At 33.2% G+C, this 23,305-nt stretch overlaps 1 protein-coding gene across 9 annotated transcripts in view; it reads right to left on the reverse strand.

Annotated features, from left to right (window-relative positions):
* Window positions 1-294: 294 nt before the first annotated feature.
* LOC130240345 (putative protocadherin beta-18) overlaps window positions 295-23,305 on the reverse strand; it is a 287,342-nt gene continuing 264,331 nt past the window's right edge. For all 9 annotated transcript variants that reach the window (XM_056471824.1, XM_056471828.1, XM_056471829.1 and 6 more), the window contains exons 2-4: window positions 20,284-20,342; window positions 9,473-9,570; window positions 295-3,459 (exon numbers count right to left, since the gene is read on the reverse strand). In XM_056471824.1, coding sequence (XP_056327799.1) covers window positions 3,185-3,459; window positions 9,473-9,570; window positions 20,284-20,342 — 432 coding nt within the window. In that variant the 3' untranslated portion in view covers window positions 295-3,184. The remainder of the gene's footprint in view (window positions 3,460-9,472; window positions 9,571-20,283; window positions 20,343-23,305) is intronic.

The raw sequence follows: 23,305 nt of genomic DNA on the forward strand, positions 1-23,305 counted from the left end.
TATAGGGGAGTTGGATGAACTAAATTGGCCATAGTGTGTGTGAATGTGTATGGGTGTTTCCCAGTACTGGGTTGCGGCTGGAAGAGCATCCATATAAAACATATGTTATAATGTACATGTATAAAACATATGCTGGAGTAGTTGGCGGTTCATTCCGCTGTGGAGCATGCATATTTACTGGACATGTATCTGTGTGTATTATGATTTATGTGCATATAAACAAATACATAACAGTGATATAACATTACACATTCATTCGGAATAATTAAAATAAGTAAAAAATGAAACCATAAATACTTTGAGAACTTTTATTTGAAATGTCAGTGTTCAGGAAAAGGAAAACAAAAAGTAAAACAGCAATATAAATATTAGCATATAAAATGCAAGTAGCACACAGGAGCCGGGAATAAAAGCGTCTTATCAGAGATGTTACAGCAGGAGTACAGCATCAGCAGACACACATACACACACACACACGCGCGCACACACAGATAATAGATCTATTCAGATTCTTCATATAGACATTAAGAAGCATTCTCACATGTAAGCACAATAGAGATTACCAAATTAATAACGGAGGTCTACTCGTGTCCTCCGCTTTGTGTCTTTTCATGGAAAAAAAGCGAGACAGGGAAAAGATGAACACAAAAATATATGCATAACATCACAACTTCTAGACTAAGAGTGTGTCACTATTCGTTTTCATAAGTAAAAGTTAAACTCTTTATTTACAGGTGCGTTAGTTGGCGTTCAGAGTACTAAAGAACTACATTGGTAACACGGATTGTGTCAAAAAAAAGTGTTTTTTTTTTGTTTTTCTTCTTCATTTTAATATTTTTGTGCATTTTTTTTCTGAAAAATACGATGACATTCCAGTAGTAAGCCATTCCTCTTGAGCTGATTATCTGAAAATGTTTCATCTATTTACAAAGGAACGTCATGCCAAGGTTATTCAAAGGAAAAATGAACTAAAAATCAGCATTTGGATGGAACATTTGTATTGTGTGTGTGTCTTTCTAGCCTTCCAAAGCAATAATAGTTGGCTTTAGTGGACGGTATCATGAGAGTTAACATGTACATTCAGTGAGTGCAAGCTGTCTTCTAGAACAGCATCCTAACTCGGAGAGAATCTCCACTTTGTATTCAATTTTTAATATTATTATATATATATCTGAAAAGCATCTGACATCCATTACAAATATTTCAGAACTAACATTTTCTGAGGCCCTGTCCGCACAAACACTGTATTTTCAGATATGCAATGTTTTTCTACTCGGTTTGTTCTGTTCTGGTTGACTGAAACCGAAACATGACGTCATGCGTGCTGTTTTCTTATTTCTTCTTTCTGATTGGCCAACACAACTGGGTTCACACTAAAAGTGTAAGACACATGTTAGGTATATTCCACACATTGTGTTTGCACCGTGGGACGGTATCCACCTCATTTCTCACATTTGCATTGACTTGTATGCAGTTTAATCACGAAAATGCTTCCCCTTTTGGCAACCCAGGCTCATTCTGAGAACGTAGTCCCGAGGACGTTTCTGGGGACCGTGAAATACGTCCCAGGAGGTGCGTATTTTTGCAGTTTTTATTTTCACGAATCTGCGAGAGGCCGCTGTGTGCGCCTTTTTAGCTTCTCGGACGTCTCCCGCGAGTGCCGTTCGCGCTGTTCTCGCGTAAACCCACCAGAGGCCGCTGTCGAACGAACGTCTGTCTGTCCGACTGGCTAAATGATTGACTGGGCGACCGGCCAATCGGCTGGCTGACCCACCCTCCTCCTTCCCTGAACCCAACCGATTTTACCGATCGACCCGCCCGCCCTAAACCCAACCAATGATTTACAAAAGCCGTCCGGAAAAAGAAAAGCCCTCGTCCGAATTTTTTTTTTTTTTTTTTTTTTTACCACATTCTCACCCTGTTATGAACCTCTTCGCTTTATTTCTTGGATTCTGTTTTAGTCTTACCTGATTTTGTAACTGCTCTTCCCCAGACTCGAACCCGGTCGTCGTGGTCAGCTCCTCTCTGCGTCTCAAATCCGCCGACGTACAGGACGAGCTAACCGGACAAACTGGTCGCGGCGGGAAAGCCCTCCACACGAAGGTAAGCGGTCAGCCGGCAAGTGCTAAAAGGAACGGCGTCATACCGCCCCGCAGCGTTCGCTTAAAAAATGAAATGCAGCAATACGTACCTCCGGCTACATATTTCGCAGTCTCCAGAAACGTCCTCGGGGCTACGTTTTCAGAATGAGCCTGGGTTGCCTTTTGGTGTGAAACCGGCATAAAAATGTCATCATGGCCTCTTGTTGGTTCAAGAGCGAGGAAAACTGCATACGTGTGGACATGGCCTGAGTTTCAAAGCCAATTCCTTTGTCTAACTCGCGATGTCAGGATATCATCAAAGTGAATTATTACTAACTCTCCAGCACAGATAAAGAGCTTCAACACTTCAGAATAACCCAGAAATACTGAATGCTAAGGACGATAAAGATATCGGATGCTTATAGACTATCCTGTAATGGCTCGGACATCACTTAATGCTCCAAAAACATTCAACGAACATAAAAAAAGACCGAAATCTGGCTCAGAGATACACAGGGGGAGTCATTCTTAGGTTATTGAAAGATAAGCGGATTTTTTTTAACTGTTCCCTGACTCATGGACGGGTGTTTGTAGATGTCAGGCGATACAGAGATTATCTATAGCTCCAAAAATAATTAAAAAACGCCATGCAGCAATAATCACCCGACTCGCGTCTACATGTCAATAGTGGTATTTTAGCAAACAGAAAGAAAAGTATAATCGAGATGCGCTTTACAAACATCGCAGCATCCTACTGGGCACGTCAGGAAATACAGCAATGTCTTCATATGATCAATAGCAGGATTGTTGTAGTTATAATAACACATCTCCTCCTCCTGTCCAGATTATCACGGTAAAGTACTGTAGTAAATACATTATTGGCTAGATATATATATATGCAGGAATATAGTGTGGCATGAACTTGGCGAATGTGAGCGAAAATATGAAACTCAAATGTTCTTTCTGAAAACAAATCAGTGTTTGTATGTGAAAGTGGTGGTGTTAGACGTTTATTCTCTAAAGTTACAGATTTTCCAGCGCAGGATTGAGTGGTCCAGCTATGCTAACGCAACCCCCCATGCTTCATATCTACTGTAAACGCTCTACTTTTTCTCCTTCTTGGTGGCCTTCTTCTTGCTGGCGGGGGTCTGGGCGGCTTTGGGGGGCTCTGGCTGGGCGACGGCGATGGCGGCGGAGGCTTGCGGGGGAGGCAGGGCCTGCTGGGGCTGCTGCTGGTTGGAGGTCAGGGTGGCGGTGCTGCCAGGGATGTACACGTTCTGCCGATAATCAGGCACGTGCTGCAGGGTGAACTGAGGGCCGTAGCGGGTGCTCAGATCCATGGTGCCTGGAGCCAGAAAGTTGGTGGCCTCGCTGACTTCTGCACACAAACATACAATGGTTTATATTAGGTGAGTTTTTTTTATGACCAAGCTTAACGTGCTGCATAAACACCAGTCAGATCATTGATTTAATAGCATTTGTGTTGCAAATCCTCACTACGCACACACATAAAAAAAAAACCTGCTTCATTTTCCCACAACATATGCAAATAGTACAGAACACAATGGAAATGTTTCAAGGGGACCCAAAAAAGTGACGGATCTGGCTGGGATTTGTTTATCGTGAAGCTGAAAGTGATCTTTGTAAGCTGAGGTTTTTTTTTAACATGCTGATCACATCATTCCCTTTTCTTTAGTAATTATTAGCCTAAATAACCGTGGCTGTTTCTAAATATGCGTTATCGTTTTCACGTCATCAACCGTCGCCGAAGTACTGCTCCAATTTAAAGTTCACATCTTGCCAGGTACAGATAAAATTCCTGGATGTGTACTTGCTCCGCTCCTTTTGCCAAGAACGCATCAAGAGGTGACTTGTGCGAAGTGCAGGTATCCCTGAATGCATTGCAGCCCAACCAGTGAAAGCTAATGACAGAGGAGAAAATCTGCATGATTTTAAAAATCCTCCTCTGTTGTGTTACAAAATAAAGTTTGAAGAGTTTTTCAGGCGAGAATATAGTTGTTAAACTCGATTCGGTAGTTTATTCACAAAGATAGCGAGTCTTTGATGATGTGCTTCAGCTTATTCGGACTCTGAGCCCCAGGTTGTCAGAGGGAGCTTCGTCCCCGCCGAGAGCAGCTTTACTTCGGCCAGTCCATTGTCAGATCTCATCTCTCCACTGTAGTTAAAACATGATATTTAATATCAGTTACATCTAACAGACAGTTTTTGGTCTTTTAAACCTATTATTTGTTCTCAGGTGTTTTATTTTGGCAGTGTTATTTTCTAATTGTCTTTAATTGTGTTGTACGCTGTTTACCAAATTGCTTAATGTTATCTTTATTTCTTATTGTGTACGTCTTATACTTTATACTTGTATAATGTCCATTGTAGTTTGTTAAATCTGGTAATCAAAGACACTAGACCAGGGATGGGCAAACTCGATCCTGGAGGGCCGGTGTCCCTGCATAGTTTTGCACCAACCCTAATCAAACACACCTGCTTGTAGCTTTCTAGTGATCTTGAAGACACTAATTAGGGTGTTCAGGTGTGTTTGATTAGCGTTGGAGCAAAACTCTGCAGGGACACTGGCCCTCGAGAATCGAGTTTGCCCATGCCTGCTCTAGACTGTGTATAATAACACATGTTACTTCACATTTATGTTTACATTTTCTTAAATCAAACATATTGATTTATAATATCAATACAATACTAATTATAAGGCTGTGCTTTATTTAATTATATAATTTTATTGTTAATGTACCATGAAACCGATGAATCCATGGTGAGGTAAGTGATGTTATAAAGTATAGAAGCACCTGACTTGTGTCCTTGCGAGTTCGTTCTTACAAGGACGCAAGTCTGAACTTTGCGTACTTGGTATTGAGAAACAGCCCATTACCTAAATAGCCATGTCCGTCATGTTTTAGGGTCCCCTTGAAACATTTTCACTGTGTTCCCTTTTATTTGCAAGTGCTGTGAGTAAATGCAGCACGTTTTTTTTTTTTTTTAAATGTGTTTGTGTGGTGAGGATTTGCAACACGTATGCTGTTCACAATACACATTGATCTTATTTTAGCTCTATAAACCCAACTACTACCTTAACTATTAATTAGTATTATTTGATTTACAAGTCTTAGTGATGGTTTGTTATGAGTTTATCGTATCATACAATAAATGTGTGACCAAGATATTCTGAAGAATGCTTTAAAAAATGTTTGTTTGTATAGAGCATTCTTCAGAATATCTTGTTGGTCAAACTTTAAAAGACCACACAAAAAATACTATGGAAGACAATTGCTGGTTTTTTCCAGCATATTTTCCTTTTTCCCAATAGTAGAAACTCAAACAGGTTTGAAATTGTGCATCAAATTATAAATGAAATTCATATACATCAGCTCTACATGCAGTAATTATTCAACTCCGTTCAAGTTTTTTTTGGGGGGGGTGATCTGATATTGTCAATGCCATTGTCAAAATAAGGAAGTTGCTTTGCATAAAAGCAATAGAGGGATAGTTGACTTAAAAGTGAAACTTCCTGACTGTTTACTAACACTCAAATAGTAGTTACCATTTATGAGCACAAAACAAGATATTCTGAAGAATGTTGGGGGAAAAATGGCTGTTTTTTCTCCAGCATTTCTCAGTATATCTACCTTTGTGTTCAACAGTAAAAAGAAACTCCAACAGGTGGAGAATAATTAAATGACAGGATCATTTGGGGTGAACTGTCCCTTTAAAATGACCCAGAAAGTCAAGGTTTAAATGAGCAACAAACCTTTCTTTTCGACCAGACTTTAACCCAGAAAAAAGTACAACGATAAAGACAAACAGTGTTAATGGAAACCTGCTGAAAGGCTGCACAGCCACTGGACAGAACAGTGGAAACACTGACACTCTCAAACAGGAACCCGATAACTCAATATAACGTCTGTCTTTGCAGAATAACATCATTCTGCTCTGTCTGCGTCTTCAACATCTGGACAAAACTCTCTGTTCTGATCTGATCTTACATACATCGTTTACTCCAGTTTAAACATGGAGTAAGAATGCATTGCATTCAGGAATACTTGATTCTAATTGGTCAGTCATGACATGCCAAGGTATGCTATACTAATGGAAACATATTGGAATCATTACCACTGTCTCCACAAAAATCTAAAGCAGCACAACAATATTATTACATTTTATTTGAGCTCTAAATCAGCATATCAGAATGATTGAAACTAAAGCATGATAGAAATAACTGACATTTAGTAGTACATATAAATATTATAGTCCACTGATGTCACAGTATTACTGTTTAATAAGTTGGTAACACTTTAAAGTAATGGTTTGTTATGCATTTACGTTTGCTAATGTTAGTAACAAACAATTAAAATGACAGTATTCATTATTAACATTAATAAAAATATTGTTAGTTTCTTGTTAATTCACAGTACATTAATAATAATACTAATCTGATTAAGTAAAGATTTAACAACCGAGTAATATTAATAAATTACATGTATTTACTATGTGGTTGGGGTTAGAATGTGATTTAGATACATGTAATTGTGCATAGTTCATTGTAAATACTATAGTAAGTGCTTGGGACATGTCATCAACTTATAAATGTGTATTTTAGCACTTAAAAAACCCTTAATGTAATAAACAGTACTGTGTGTTAAGATTTTTCTTGAGTTTTTAATGTAACAGTAGAAGCCAGACCACAGTAGGTGCGTCAGTGTGTGTGCGCAGTGAGAATAAAGGGTAACATGAGATCGGCTGACGTGATGCTGTGGGAGTCTCCAGCTTTGATGTGGGCTGTATAGAAATGAGCCATCGCTGTGTGTTTTTGCTTCACACATGGACATCTGTGAGCGTTCATTCTACATGATCGGCCATCACGCATGATGCAAAACGCACCTCTATGCAAAGCTTGAGCTGATTATTATGTAAATGACAAGTCAACACGCTGTTCTGCATGTGCTGAAAGACATTTAAAGCTGCGGTCACACCGGGCTTTGTGTGTGCGAAATTCTGTCGTGCGGCGCTGCAAAAAGGGGCGGGATTAAACAAGATGATTAGACATTAAAAAAAGCGAGCGATTGCTCCATGTTTTACATTTCTGCCCAGAGAGGTCATGTTTTGATCCTCGATTGGTCTCACGCAATTAAGTGATGGGATTTCGCAGGTCAGATTTCACCAAGCTTTGCACCGCAGCAACTTGCGAAACTTGACGCATGACCCTGCGTTTCCGGTCTGACGCATTAGCGTGCGTTTGAATGGAAGTCTAAGGGAAGAAAAGCCCAGTGTGACTGCAGCTTTAATTCAAAACAAATATTTTAGATATGCTCTTAAACGAGTGTCTGTATCTTTACTTAAAATCCTTTTTAATTAAACTAATAGACAAAGTGTATGAAGTGTTTAGCTCAAATAATATTTTTGATCTGTATTTTGTAATTTTATTTTTGACAAAATAACTGTTCTGATACAAAAATATTACGTTTGTCAAATGTAATGTGTTTATTTTTGTAATTATTTATGGTAACATTTTATTTTGATGGTCCATTTGAGTATTAGTAGACTGTCTGCTTAATATCTCTTGATATTGCTCCTTCAACAGACATTTAACTCACTATAAGAAACTTTGCACGTACATATCAAGTTACACTTATCCCAACCTAACAGTCTACTTATAATCAAATATATACTCATTGACATGTAGATGCAATGTAACTTCTGCAAACGGACCATCAAAATAAAGTGTGACCTTATTTACGGTTAAGAACAATATTTAATTAAAATATTCAATTGGGAATCATTTCTCTACTAAGCAATTAATGTGGATCATCCTTTATATAAAGTGAATTTGATCATATAAAGACTCCCACTATACCTATTTTAAATAATGCATCCTGAATCATTCAGCTTCAAATATTGTGAAATAAACATGGATTTGCATGAAATTTTGTGTATTATTCATAATTTCAGTAATAAATACATTTTGTCACTATGTTCTGGTCAACTCTGTTACATTGGTTATTAAAAAAATGCATAAAAATCATTGTTTAAAAACAGTAATATGATGAAAGAGCATAACATTTAGTTTTAGAAATATCAACTCTGTTACGGTCAACCCTTTTAGTGGATAAAAGGTTTAACAATAAGGCAAATCACATATTTAAGCACTTTATATTTAGCTGTTTATCATTCCAGTTCAAGAAAAATGACTGGAGAAATGCTTGAAACGTATACCTGCAATTCTGGAATGATTATAATGATTATAAATACCCACAAGAAAAACTGCTATTTTAATTTATGTTAAATAATATAGTGTTTTGTAACCGTACTATAGTTAAAGTGTACTGTATTATTTACAACTATTTGTGTGCTGCTTTAGACTAACTGGGAATTTTCTGATTATTTATGTGTTTTTATTTTGGTTGCACTGATATTGTCCTCATTTCTAAGTGGATGAAAGCATCTGCCAGTTGACTAAATTAACCATTGTGTGCTGTTGGGATGTTTTCATGATCTCGGTTGCTTTAAATCTGAATTTGGCCACAGCGTTCTCTCTGTTTCAGCAAGTGGAATGATTTTTGCTGACAAATCTTACTTTGACACATATTTTGGGGAAATGCTTTGAAAATTTTCTAAAATTCAACAATACACTCTGGGCAAATGTATTACCGTTATGTTCGGGGCTGTTTTTGCCCCTTTAACTTCCATTATAATCTCATTTATTGGTTACAAAGCCATGACAGCATGCATTCTTGCTGGTTTTCCCTGTTGGGAATGAGTCATTTTTCCTGTTGATCATCGGTTGCAGTGCAAATAAATCTCAGTTTCTACCTTCTATATGGAGTATTGTGTGTGTGTGTGTGTGAAAGAGAATTTTGTGCACTTACCTTGATATGTCTGAGATAGTCAAAATAAGCCCCTCAGCTCTCAGAACACAGTAAAATTAGTAAGTGCATTTATGCACGCACACTATAATATTCTGCTTTGCTCCACAGAACTCCATATAAAAGCCAGAAACTTTTTACACGCCTATCTAAAGGGTTAATGCTGTAAAACTGATGATCAACAGTAAAAAAACGACACATTTGACCTCTTCCCAACGAGGAAAACCAGCAACAATCAAGAATGCATGATTATATGTTGTCGTGGCTTTGCAATAAAAAATGTCATTATGATGAAAGTCAATGAGGCTAAAACAGCACCAACATAATGAAAGGGGAGTCAATTTCAACAATACACAAGGGTTAAATAGTTCAGAATAGATTCTTTCTTTGAGAAGACTAACTCTATTAGCTGGACCTTTGAAACTTTGCAGACCATTTATATTACGTAAAACTAGCCATTCGACAAACATAGAAGTAAATCATTCAGAAGAGCGCGTCTCTCACCATTAGCAGCGGCCATCAGCGCCTGCAGTTGCTCGGCCTCGGTGGGAGGATTGGGCCAGGGTCCGGTTCCCACAGCAACCTCAGGAGTGGCAGCAGCTCTGAGAGAGGAAGAGGAAGATGAGTCAACCATACAGAGGCCAGTCTGTCCTGCTGCTATCAGCAACAGCTGCACTGTGTGTGTGTGTGTGTGTGTGTGTGCTTTATCAATGCATATTAGTCAGAGCGAGTTACAATATCAGATATAAAGACATCAATTGTTCCAATCTATCAGCAGAAAACACAATTAGTTCACATTGAATGTTCTCTGAATCAGTATAATTATAAATGCTCGTATCCAAAACAATATTTAGGTCAAAAACACAAATAAAAAATATCATTATAAATAAAACTAACACATACTGGGCATTAACTGCAATACAGGAAATATGTCAATAGAAATATGCTAAAGGTACAGCAATTTAAAATAAATAAATACATTTATATAAAAAAAAGTAAAAACAAAGAAAGAAAATATATAAATATATTAAATCGGTGACCTCCATTTATAACTAAGCAAGGAAAATAGGTCAGGTATAGAGTCTTTTTTCTCCCTTCATTTAGTCAAATCTTTTATTATTATCATTATTATTATTATTATCATTATTATTATTTTTTATTATTATTTTTTTTATTTGTATTATTATTATTTTTTATAATTATTTTTTTATTATTATTATTTTTTATTATTATTTTTTTATTATTATAATTTTTTATTATTATTATTATTATTATTATTATTATTTTTATTATTATTATTTTTTTATTTTTATTATTTTATTATTATTATTATTATTTTTATTATTTTTTATTTTTATTTTATTTTTTATTATTATTTTTTTTATTATTATTATTATTTTATTATTATTATTATTATTATTATTATTCTTATTATTATTATTCTTATTATTATTATTATTATTTTTTTATTATTATTATTATTATTATTATTATTATTTTATTATTATTATTATTATTATTCTTATTATTATTATTATTATTATTATTATTATTCTTCTTATTATTATTCTTCTTATTATTATTATTTTTTTTATTATTATTATTTTTATTATTATTATTATTATTTTTATTATTATTATTATTATTATTTATTTATTTATTATTATTATTATCATCATTATTATTATTATTATTATTATTATTATTATTTTTATTATTATTATTCATTGTGACAGGACAGGTTGCCAAATTGTTCAGTATTACAGCAAACTGTATATCTAATCTTTTCTAATTGAATAGACTGCATCAGATCATGCATCCAATGTACGTGTAGCACTGATTTTAACACACACACACACAATCCTCCATGAAACTTTAACTACACCATGCTGGAATTGGAACGAGAGGCAACAGCTGCTAAAAAACGACAGCGATCGCACACAAAACCGCTGAACATTTCCATGTGCGGCGACTTTATCTTCAAAGCCTGCTTTAAAAACTCTGCAATTTGCATCCACAGTGAACAAAAGCCCTGCGTGCACTAAAATACACCTCATTACACATGTACACCCTTTCTGTGCTGACGGTAACCAGGAAAAGCTACAAATACACTCAATTTAGCACCGTTAATTCCCCACTAGCACACATTTTGTTTTGAAGATTAAAGCTCCTCCAACAGGACATAATGTGTTAATTAAAGATTATAAAGAAGACGACGTTTAAAGTTTTCCTTAATTAGCATCAGCTACACGAACAAAGGACTGTTCCTCATAAAATGTCCGGATACGTTCTCTCTCTCCATGTGAGAGCGAACATGCAAACTCCACACGGAAATGCCAACTAGCCCAGCCGGGACTCGAACCAGCAACCTTCTTGCTGTGAGGTCACAGTACTAGCCACTGTGACACCCAAGCACAATGATGCAAAGCTAAATAATTAGCATTAGCTTGCAATTCTCCTTCTGTTCTGTCAAATGAATCCAGACACTGTAAAAATCAGGTTAAAGCAAGCCGGACGCTGACACAAATCAAATCAAAAGTGAGTTACTGGCCAGAATCCTCAGCGCAGGGAGAGGATGAGATGCTAATGCTAAAGAGCTTCAGTCTTTTAAAGATGTTTTTAAAAATGAATTTAGGGTCTCACTTCCTGTCTTAAATGAGCCCAGCGGCTATAAAACAGTCCACAGACAGCAGACAATGAACCGCAGCGGCACAAAACAACATCTGCATACAACCACATGGAGAGAGAGAGAGAGAGAGAGAGAGAGAGAGAGAGGAAAGAACGTCTTGTGCATTTTCCATTTTCTTCTCTTTATTTATTTATTTTTTATCACACTATAAAATGTTTCATGACTAAAAGTCAAGACAAAACATATTTTTTATGTTGCTTTAACTTTTTAAAAATAAGTTAATCAGACTTCAACTTTTTTTTTAACGTTTTACAACATTTAACTTAATATTTTTGGTCAGTTTGATTGTTGAGGTGACTAGAAAAGTTCATTCGGTTCAGCTGATTTATTTTAGTTTTTTACAGTACACTGCTGTAATTGTGAATATTATAAATGCCTTAAAAATGTAAAGAGTTTTTATATGCATCTATTAAAATCATTTGAATAAATATATAAAAAAATAGTAAGATAGAAGTATAAATTATAATGAGGATATTTAAAAATACACTGAACTAAGATATTTATTTCTCTCTCTTTCATTTGTATTACTGCAAAAGGTCATGGCATTGTGTTGTATTTGTTTATTTACATTTATTTGTATTTGTATTTAGTTACACAATATTTGTTTTGCAATAATAAAAATGAAAGCAAGTAAATGAGTTTAGCAGGCTTTAGCAATGGTGTAGTTTTATGTGCATCTCCATTAAAGACACGTGAATAAATAAGATGATGGAATTATAAATTGAAATGAGGATATTTTACAGTGGACACTTAAAGATGAAGTAAATCCTGTAATTCATAATATAATACTCTAAATACAACTACTGTCGTTTATTTATTTATTTTCTATTTTAGTAGTTCAAAAATGTATCTTTTCTTTAATATTTCAGTTTAACTTCACTTATAAAGATTTATGGTTGTCATTTTAAATATTGTTATGTTAATTAATGATGGGAATTTTTTTAATTTTGTTGTATTCTGTCATTTTATTAAGTCTAATTTTATTCGCTCTAATTTCAATTACTGTCAATGCTATTAGAGGGCTAATAATTCTGACTTCTACTGTGTGTATGTGTGTGTGTATATATATATATATATATATATATATATATATATATTCAACACATTTCTAATCATAATAGTTTTAATAACTCATCTCTAATAACTGATTTATTTTATCTTTACCATGATGACAGTAAATAATATTAGACTAGATATTCTTCAAGACACTTCTGTACAGCTTAAAGTGACATTTAAAGGCTTAACTAGGTTAATTAGGTTAACTAGGCAGGTTAGGGTAATTAGGCAAGTTATTCTATAATGATGGTTTGATCTGTAGACTATCGAAAAAAATATATATAGTTTAAAGGGGCTAATAATATTGACCTTAAAATGGATTTTTAAAAAATTAAAAACTGTGTTTATTCTAGCCGAAATGTATGTATGTATCTATGTATGCATGTATGTGTGTGTATGTGTGTGTGTGTACATATACAAATTTTGTTGTATTCTGTCACTTTATTATCCTTTTAACGCTTTAGTTATATTCATTTTTCATTTTCATAGAATTTTTTTATAAATACAAAAATCTTTAATTTAAAATTTAATGCTCCAATGTTGTCATTTTAAATAATTTTAATGGAATTTTTAATAAATATTTATTAAATATGAAATATTAAATATTTATTAAATAAATGCTATTGTTTATATATATATATATATATATATATATATATATATATATATATATATATATATATATATATATATATATATATATATATATATATTTTTTTTTTTTTTTTTTAATGTAATTTTGTTGCATTCTGTCATTTTTTTAACCTTTTAAATTGTTTTTGTTATTTATTTATTTTGTATGTAAACTCTTATTATATTTTTTGTGGTTTTAAATAGTTTTGAAAATGATATTTTCTTTAATATTTCAGTACAACTTTAATTTCAACTTAAATTCCACTTTTACATTTTAGTTTATAAATAAATACATGAATAAATATTGCACCAATAAATAAGATAAAGATTTATTTTTAATTACTAATACAATTATTAGTTACTAATTGCAATTGCGGATGATTCAAAAAAGCAAATTACCTGAAAATAAATAAACAAATAAATACAATTACACTGAAAAAAACAACTACCACTGCGCAAAAATAAACAAGCAGAAAGAAAGAAAGAATAAAAGAAAGAAAAGGATTGAACACAAATCAAATTAATTCCCTCAAAACATCTACAGAAGTGTGTAGTTTAAGCTCATTTTAAGAATAATAGGTATAGTATAAATAAGTAGCTTGAACAAGCAGCAAATATATATATATATATTGAGTGTAATTTAAGCATTTGAAGGACAAAATATACAAAAGAAAGCTGAAAGAATAAAAGACAGAAAGAAATTTGAGTGGGGAAAGAAACTGCTTTTGCCAAGCATTTCAAAAGGGCTCAAACTCACGGTGCCAAGATGAGGGAAAACAGGGTGACTGCTGTTGATTTAGAGCAAAAAACCCCTAATGAGAACCAGAGCTGGTGTTATTCAGTTCATATTCTCAATCATTACTGAGATCAAACCTACAACATTCAGACCATCAGATCAGACCCTGAACACGCTGGATTTTAGACACAGACTCACACAGTATAAAACGACTAAATGATCTCAGCCATGCACAACAGATCCAGTCAGCTAGCGTGAAGATAAGACACCTCACGTCTTCACAGTCAGCATTTCATCACACTTGCAGGATATCCCACTTCCTGCGTTCAGCTTTATCACATCCTGTGGTCAGATAATCACTTCCTGTTGACCAGATTGTGCGAGTTGTAAGAAACCGAAAGTTATGATCCAAGATGTGATTGTTTGTGCACGTTCATTCATAAAACCCCTCACAAACATGTACAGCTGAAGTCTGAATTATTAGCCCTCATGTTAAACTTGAACTTTTAGTCACCGATAAAAGTCCATAATATTTTACTAGATGTTTTTCAAGATACTAATAGTGCAACTTAAAGACTTAACTAGGTTAATTAAGGTAAAGTAAGGGTAATTAGGCAAGTCATTGTATAACAGTGGTTTGTTCTGGAGACAATCCAAAACTAATATTGCTTAAGGGGGCTTATAATATTGACCTTAAAATGGTTTAAAAAAATAAAAACTGCTTTTATTCTAGCTGAAATAAAACAAATAAAACTTTCTCCAGAAGAAAAATTATTATAGGAAATACTGTGAAAAATTTCTTGCTCTGTTAAACATAATTTGGGAAATATTGGAAAAAGAAATCTAAAAGGAGGGCTAATAATTTTGACTTCAGCTGTACATAAAGTAGACCGTATTATTATTTGTTCTCTTCTACGATGCACAACTGTGGGATGAACTGGGATCAAGCTAGTCATACACTGCACATCACTACACACGCTGAGGCTATTCTATGAGCAGGACGGCCCCTGAGGGCCTCAGTAGGGATTCATTGGATTTACTAAATTATTTTAAGGTAAGCGGTTGCACACTATTGATATGGGCTGAATTTGAACAAACAAATGAATTGAACATTACTTCATTTAATTTGTTTAATTTCAGCACATATTAAATTGCGTGCCACCACTGACCTTAAATAAATGCAGTAAATCCAATTAACCTTTTTTTTCAGTGTAATGGACACAGATGAGGACTTAATCCATAAACCTACAGGAAGAAGCAGGAACTCTAGCTACACTCCAATACCTCTGTCGGCCCGGCGGGGTCCATCGCACATGTGAGGACTGCAACTTGTAGGAACTGAAAAAAAGATTTATATTATATATAGATATAGCTGGAATATAACTGAATATATATATATATATAACTATATTATAACTATATAACTATATTAAAATATATAAAACATCTTGACTCAAAAAAAGTGAAGCGACTTTAACTAAGCCATATAGTATTAAACAGATGATTTATTCTGCAGTGGCAAACCCTGATGAATAAGAAACTAAGCCAAGGGAAAATTTATATATAATTTTAATAATATAAATATAAAATTATATTATATAAAATTAAATTAAATTATAATATAATGAAAACTTATATATATTTTTTTCCTATAATTAAGAATATAATACTCTAATTTCAACTACTCATCTATATTTCTTTATTTATGGTAGTTTTAAATAGTATTAAATATTATTTTTTCTTTATTATTTTAGTTCTTTATTTATTATTAGAATAGTTTTATAATACTTATAAATATTATTTTCTTATATATATTATTTTTTATAAATATTTAACATTTTTATTTTTTAGATATATTTTTTTTGCTATAAATGTGAATGTTACTGAAATGCTTTAATAATGTAAAGTGTTTTTTTTTATGCCCTAAAGCCATTTGAATAAATAAATAAAAATATTAGGATAGAAGAATCTAGTATGTTATATTCAGTCTTTTATTATAATTTTACTTTTTTTGGTATATTTCTTTTTTATTTCAGTTTTAGTTATTTAATAAATTAATAATAATAATAAAAAAAATCCTATAATTCATAATAAAATAATCTAATTTAAACTAATTTATTTGGTCTTGATACTCTATTTTCCTATTTTTAGTAGTTTAAAAAATATGTTTTCTTTAATATTTCAGTTCAACTTTAATTCAATTTTTCTGTTTTAATTATTTTATAAATAAATAAAAAATAAAATAATTATTTAATGAACGACTAAATCAATAAATCAATAAATACACAAACCTTTTATATAATTTTACATCATTTTTTTAAAATATCAAAAAATACCGCTGTAGTATTTTTAAATACAGTTTTTATTGTAATCTTGTTGTATTCTGTCATGCTATTAGGAATAAACCACCTGTTTAATATTAAATGATTTATTTATTTATTTATTTATTTATTTTTGTTTTAGTTAAAGTCGTTTCACTTTTTGAGTGAAGATATTCGTCTTGATTGTAGTTTTAGTTAAGTGTAATAACTCGATAAACACTACACAGTCCTTTGAGGCCGCTGCTATACAAATGTAGCGCTGCCAATTTAAACTAAACAAAAAGATTTAATTTCTTCCAAATGGCTTCTTTCAAACGGGGTCCTGTCAGGCAGGAATGTGTTGTGTAACGTCTGTTATGGAAACCGATGCACAGTGAACGAGAGAATCCAAACCCTATTGGCCACCGCCGACTAGCCCCTCCCCCTGAGGAGCATCTGATTAGACGATTCGCTGTCAGTCACACTAAACAACCGTTTTGGCATCTTAATGGTTCCAATCAGCTTCAGCACAATGCTTGACTATAACAGGCATTAGCATGGCGATAAAGCGCACGGTCCCCCTCTTCTACTCTTTCTGGCCTCTCTCTGCGTGTGTGTGTGTATGTTGGCAGATTGAGGATTTGGGGGTGGAGGGGTAACAGAGCCTCAATAACAGCAGCCATTTTGTCAAGGGGAGAGCATTAACATTCAGCACACAGCACCCTTCTTTCTCTTTTTGTTGCACTTTGCTTATGTTTCGAATAGCAGAGGACTCGTCTTGTGGAAATGATGTGTGTTTTTCTGTGTGCACGCAATACTTCATTGAACACAGTTTAACATGCCTTTCACAATAGCTAAATTATGTTGTTGTTCATGAATGACAGATCCAAGTGGAACTCTGAAGTCTAAATGAAACTGTTTTCTTAAGTGTTATTTTAAAGGTTATAGTTTTAAATTAGGAGGTTGAATTATTACGGGGTGAACAAGAATATACTTGAAATGACGTACAGAAATGTTGTGGAGAGTATTTAGATTTTTAATATGACTTCTGTGGTATGGTAATCTAACCTGAGTGTTGTTCAGGATTGTAAATGAAGAAAGTTCCTTTACACCGAGTTCATATCACTTTCATTGGGTAGACGATTTAGGCAACCATGAACATTTTTTTCCAATTATCATTTATTTTTATTGCTGTCAGATTTTTAAAATGGAAACCATTGGTTTTTGATCTTTATTTATTTACTTTTATGCATGCATGCGGTATCCGTGTTGTGTATTTGTATGTGGTGATGTATTGTGAAGCCAGAGATTTTCAAGTCAAGTCAAATTTAATTCAATTCAATTCAAGTCAAATCAAGTCAAGTCAAGTCAAGTCAAGTCAAGTCAATTTAATTCAAGTCAAGTCAATTTAATTCAAGTCAAGTCAATTTAATTCAAGTCAAGTCAAGTCAAGTCAAGTCAAGTCAAGTCAAGTCAAGTCAATTTAATTCAAGTCAAGTCAATTTAATACAAGTCACGTCAAGTCAAGTCAATTTAATACAAGTCACGTCAAGTCAAGTCAAGTCAAGTCAATTTAATACAAGTCACGTCAAGTCAAGTCAATTTAATACAAGTCACGTCAAGTCAAGTCAATTTAATTCAAGTCAAGTCAAGTCAATTTAATTCAAGTCAAGTCAAGTCAAGTCAAGTCAATTTAATTCAAGTCAAGTCAATTTAATTCAAGTCAAGTCAAGTCAAGTCAAGTAAATTAAATTGAGTTGTTAATTCAACTCAATTCAATTCAATTCTGGTCGAGTCAATCTGAGTCAAAACAAGTCAATTCAAATCAATTCATCAAGTCAATTTAATTTAAGTCAAGTTACGTCATCTTGTCAATTAAATTAAATTAAAGTCAAGTCAAGTCAAGTCAAGTCAAGTCAAGTCAAGTCAAGTCAAGTCAAGTCAAGTCAAGTCAAGTCAAGTCAAGTCAAGTCAAGTCAAGTCAAGTCAAGTCAAGTCAAGTCATATGTGTTGATTTAATAAACGAATAATATATGAGGGCTTCAGGCTAACATTGGCACTGGCGCTATTAAGTTCTACTGATTTCACAGCACCATGATTGTTTATCAATGTTATATGCTTTTTATATTTTATTTCAGTAATGTTTATTTGATATACTGGGCTTACAGTTGGAGGATGCATATGCAAATGAATTCAACGAAAACAGTACTGTGTGACATTGTAACCTCATTTTTCTTACATTTGTAGATCATGATACCCATAGGTATGGAAAAAGTAGTCTACATGTATGGTCTCTTATTTATAGAACATGACTGAATCAAACATGAGTTTTTCCATGTGATAAATAAGTCATCACATGTCTTACATCCCTTAGATATTCATATTTGTGTATTCCTGGACAAAGGGTATGTTCACTGACAACATGTTTTATGTGTGTTTTACATGAGTTTCCCATGTGATTTTAACATGATGCTGAAGTGTTTTATCTGTGAATACACAATAATTAATAAGCCATAACTATAATACTGAAATTATATTAATCACTCCTTTAATACATGTCCGCATTAATGAAACAACATTTCTGCCATAATACACTCTCAGAAATAAAGTCTGTCAACGTTTCTCTTATTTAAATGTGCTACTGTTTATAGTCATAATAAACATTTCTGTACCAAAAGTAAACCCAGAGGTGATTGAAATCAGTGTTTAGGTTGCAGTCCTCGATTGATTTTTCCTCAAAATCACAAGACGGCAGTGTCACAATACTTGCATAGTCATAATAGTGTACATCAGCAACATTTAATCAAGTGTTAAACTAGTTTAAATCATACAGACTTTTATGGTTTGTATAAGATAAGTCTGTGGCAAACATGAGTGCTTCTCACTGGATTAATAATGTTTGCATGATCAAGATCTATCAGTACATAAATTTATCCACTCAAAGCTCTCGCTGTGCAATAAAATGAGCGGTGATCAAGATCGCGCAGTAAGTAAATGCATTTGCTTTAATCTCATGCTATGCTGTTTGATAATAGTGGTGTGATTGAGATCAGCCAGAAAGCAAATGCTGTTTTTTGATAAACAGACCATGCACTCTGCATTTTAAAATGAATTTCACATTACATTTTCTTTCATATGCAACTCTAAACCGCCTCTAACAAAATTAAGTTGCACCAACAAGAAATAAAACACATTACAAAATGCCACATAGTATGTAGTGTGGAGCTCTATGTATGTATGACCTATTACCGACTCTAACATACAAATGTGTATGTGTAATAAGAGATAACAAAGAGGACCTTAAAGCAGCAACTAACTCTTGTCTCTCTCACTTGCTTACAGTCTTCCCAACCGCCAGTAACCTGTAACATTGTATTTAATGCTTAAAATGCAAAATCCAATTAGATCCACATTATTTGGTAAACAAAGCAAGTCTCTTATATAATATCTCTACTAAAAGACAGAAAATATTACTGTATAAACTGCATTGTACATAAATCAGATGAACATTTTCATATATAGTCAATAATATCACTGTGATTAATTAAAAAACTGAATAAATATAGATTTACACACATTTACACAAGCAAATAAACAGAATTACTGATGGGTTAAAATTCTGCGCGTGCAGATTTCCTCTGGGCCTAGTCATAATCCACAAACCTAGAGCTGCAAGTCCACTTCAAGACAGCACATCTCTGCATTACAAAAGCAAACCTGAATGCAAATCAATTTCTGTATTTATTTTTCTCTTGCCCTATATACTCCCATATATATGCACATCAGTGTGTGCTAAGCATTTATTTAATGCAAATGCTTTGTGTTGTCAAAAGAGGGGATTTTCAGCATTTACATAATGCAAATCTTAGCGAATGAGTATGTATGTGTGTGAGAGACTCACCCGCTGGGCCCAGGCCTCTGATTCTGGGTGAAACGCCAGTCTGCGCTGGGTGGTTTTTGCTGTAACGAGACAAAAGGAAAAGCATGAGTAATGACACACAACAAGAAAAATAGTCTATTTGTGTGACCTCGCTGTTGCCATGGCGACAGAGCAATGATGTAAGCATGTCCGTCGAAGTGACCTTGAGCGTAGCATGTGACCAAACCACAAGAAGGAGAGACTTGCTGACTTTGTCATACTCATGTTTCATTTGGCACCATGTAATAAAGCCAAAATTAACGTCAAACGCAGCGCTGACAAGTGACTTATATAGAGATTTCATTTGAAATGGATGGATGCTCAATAAGGTACAGTTATTCAGTACGCACACACACACACACACAGATTCACACATAGAGCAATTAAAAATGATAGTGTGTCTGAAACACGGCTGGGATGAGCAGCAATTCAAGCGTGTTAGTCTGAACACACACACACACACACACACACACACACACACACACACACACACACACACACACACACACACACACACACACACACACACACACACACACACACACACACACACACACACACACACACACACACACACACACACACACACACACACACACACACGACTGTTCCAGTGAGCAAGAAACAAGCTGCATGACTAATTGGGCCAAAGACAGAAAGACCATTGTGATTCTCTCCTCAGAACAGCAAACACTTGCAGAACGTTATCTCTTTTAAAATGTCATAAACCTCAAAATATCGAACACATAATAAAAGTGGGAAAACTACGGTGGCCGAGAGAGCTTAATGCGCTGCAGTTTAATAAAGCACATGCAATTACACAAAACACCAGCGAATAAAGAAACGATCTTCATCAATTTGACAGCACACGTGTTGCAAATTGATCACAACACAAACAACTGAAGAAACGTAATGCAAATTGGTCACAACACATTGCACGTAACACAATGGAAATGTGGCGCTCGCCTCATTATATAGTATACTTATATTTATATATTGTATATTTATATAGTATATTGCTGTTTATATACTGATATATTGTATATTTATATGGTATATTGCTGTTTATATACTGATATATTGTATATTTATATGGTATATTGCTGTTTATATACTGATATATTGTATATTTATATGGTATATTGCTGTTTATATACTGATATATTGTATATTTATATGGTATATTGCTGTTTATATACTGATATATTGTATATTTATATGGTATATTGCTGTTTATATACTGATATATTGTATATTTATATGGTATATTGCTGTTTATATACTGATATATTGTATATTTATATGGTATATTGCTGTTTATATACTGATATATTGTATATTTATATGGTATAATGCTGTTTATATACTGATATATTGTATATTTATATGGTATATTGCTGTTTATATACTGATATATTGTATATTTATATGGTATATTGCTGTTTATATACTGATATATTGTATATTTATATGGTATATTGCTGTTTATATACTGATATATTGTATATTTATATGGTATATTGCTGTTTATATACTGATATATTGTATATTTATATGGTATATTGCTGTTTATATACTGATATATTGTATATTTATATGGTATATTGCTGTTTATATACTGATATATTGTATATTTATATGGTATATTGCTGTTTATATACTGATATATTGTATATTTATATGGTATATTGCTGTTTATATACTGATATATTGTATATTTATATGGTATAATGCTGTTTATATACTGATATATTGTATATTTATATGGTATATTGCTGTTTATATACTGATATATTGTATATTTATATGGTATATTGCTGTTTATATACTGATATATTGTATATTTATATGGTATATTGCTGTTTATATACTGATATATTGTATATTTATATGGTATATTGCTGTTTATATACTGATATATTGTATATTTATATGGTATATTGCTGTTTATATACTGATATATTGTATATTTATATGGTATATTGCTGTTTATATACTGATATATTGTATATTTATATAGTATATTGCTGTTTATATATTAAAATATTGTATATTTATATAGTATATTACTATTTATATATCAAATGCATATGAAATATAAAATTTAGTTGTAGCTAAAAAAATATTAAGTTACGGCAGTTGAATAAAATAGTAATCCTTTATGAAGCAACAGCATTGTACATGTGATTGCATTATACTTAACACTTTAGAAATGTTACCTTTACATAAAATAAGCGAAATGTACTGAAATTACTAAAATAAAACATTTCATAATAAAATGACCAGCACAAAATTACATAAACAAACAAATTAATTTCAGAGTATATAAAAATAAATGAATATTTTACACAACAGTTGCTAACATATGAAAGAAGGTCACTGGTTCGAGCCTCGGCTGGGTCAGTTGGCGTTTTTGTGTGGAGTTTGCCGGTTTCTTCCACAGTCCAATGACATGCGGTACAGGTGAATTGGGTAGGCTAAATTGTCCGTAGTGTGTAAGAGTGAATGAGTGTGTGTGAATGTTTCCCAAAGATGGGTTGTGGCTGGAACCCTTCTGCTGCATAAAAACATACTGGATAAGTTGGTGGTTCATTCCGCTGTGGCAACCCCGAATTAATAAAAGGACTAAACCGAAAAGAAAATGAATGAATGAATTAATGACAATGGAAATGTTTCAAGGGGACCCAAAAACATGACGGACCCTGCTGAGATATGGATGTGTTATCATGCCGTGACTGTTGCTCAGTGAAGTGATTGGTAGTCTTTGAAAGGCGAGTTGTTTTTCATTTATTTTAATATTCTGATTACACCACATACTCAACCCATAATAACACATCCATTTCTCAACATAGTCTGCCGTGATTTTGGGTCCCCTAGAAACATTTCCATTGTGTTACGTGCATATTTTCAACTGCTGTGACCAATTTGCAGCACATTTCTTCAGTTGTTTGTGTTGTGATCAATTTGCAACACGTGTGCTGTCAAATTAATGAAGATCGTTTCT

This window comes from Danio aesculapii, chromosome 14 (genome assembly GCF_903798145.1).
Source record: "Danio aesculapii chromosome 14, fDanAes4.1, whole genome shotgun sequence".
NCBI lineage: Eukaryota > Metazoa > Chordata > Actinopteri > Cypriniformes > Danionidae > Danio > Danio aesculapii.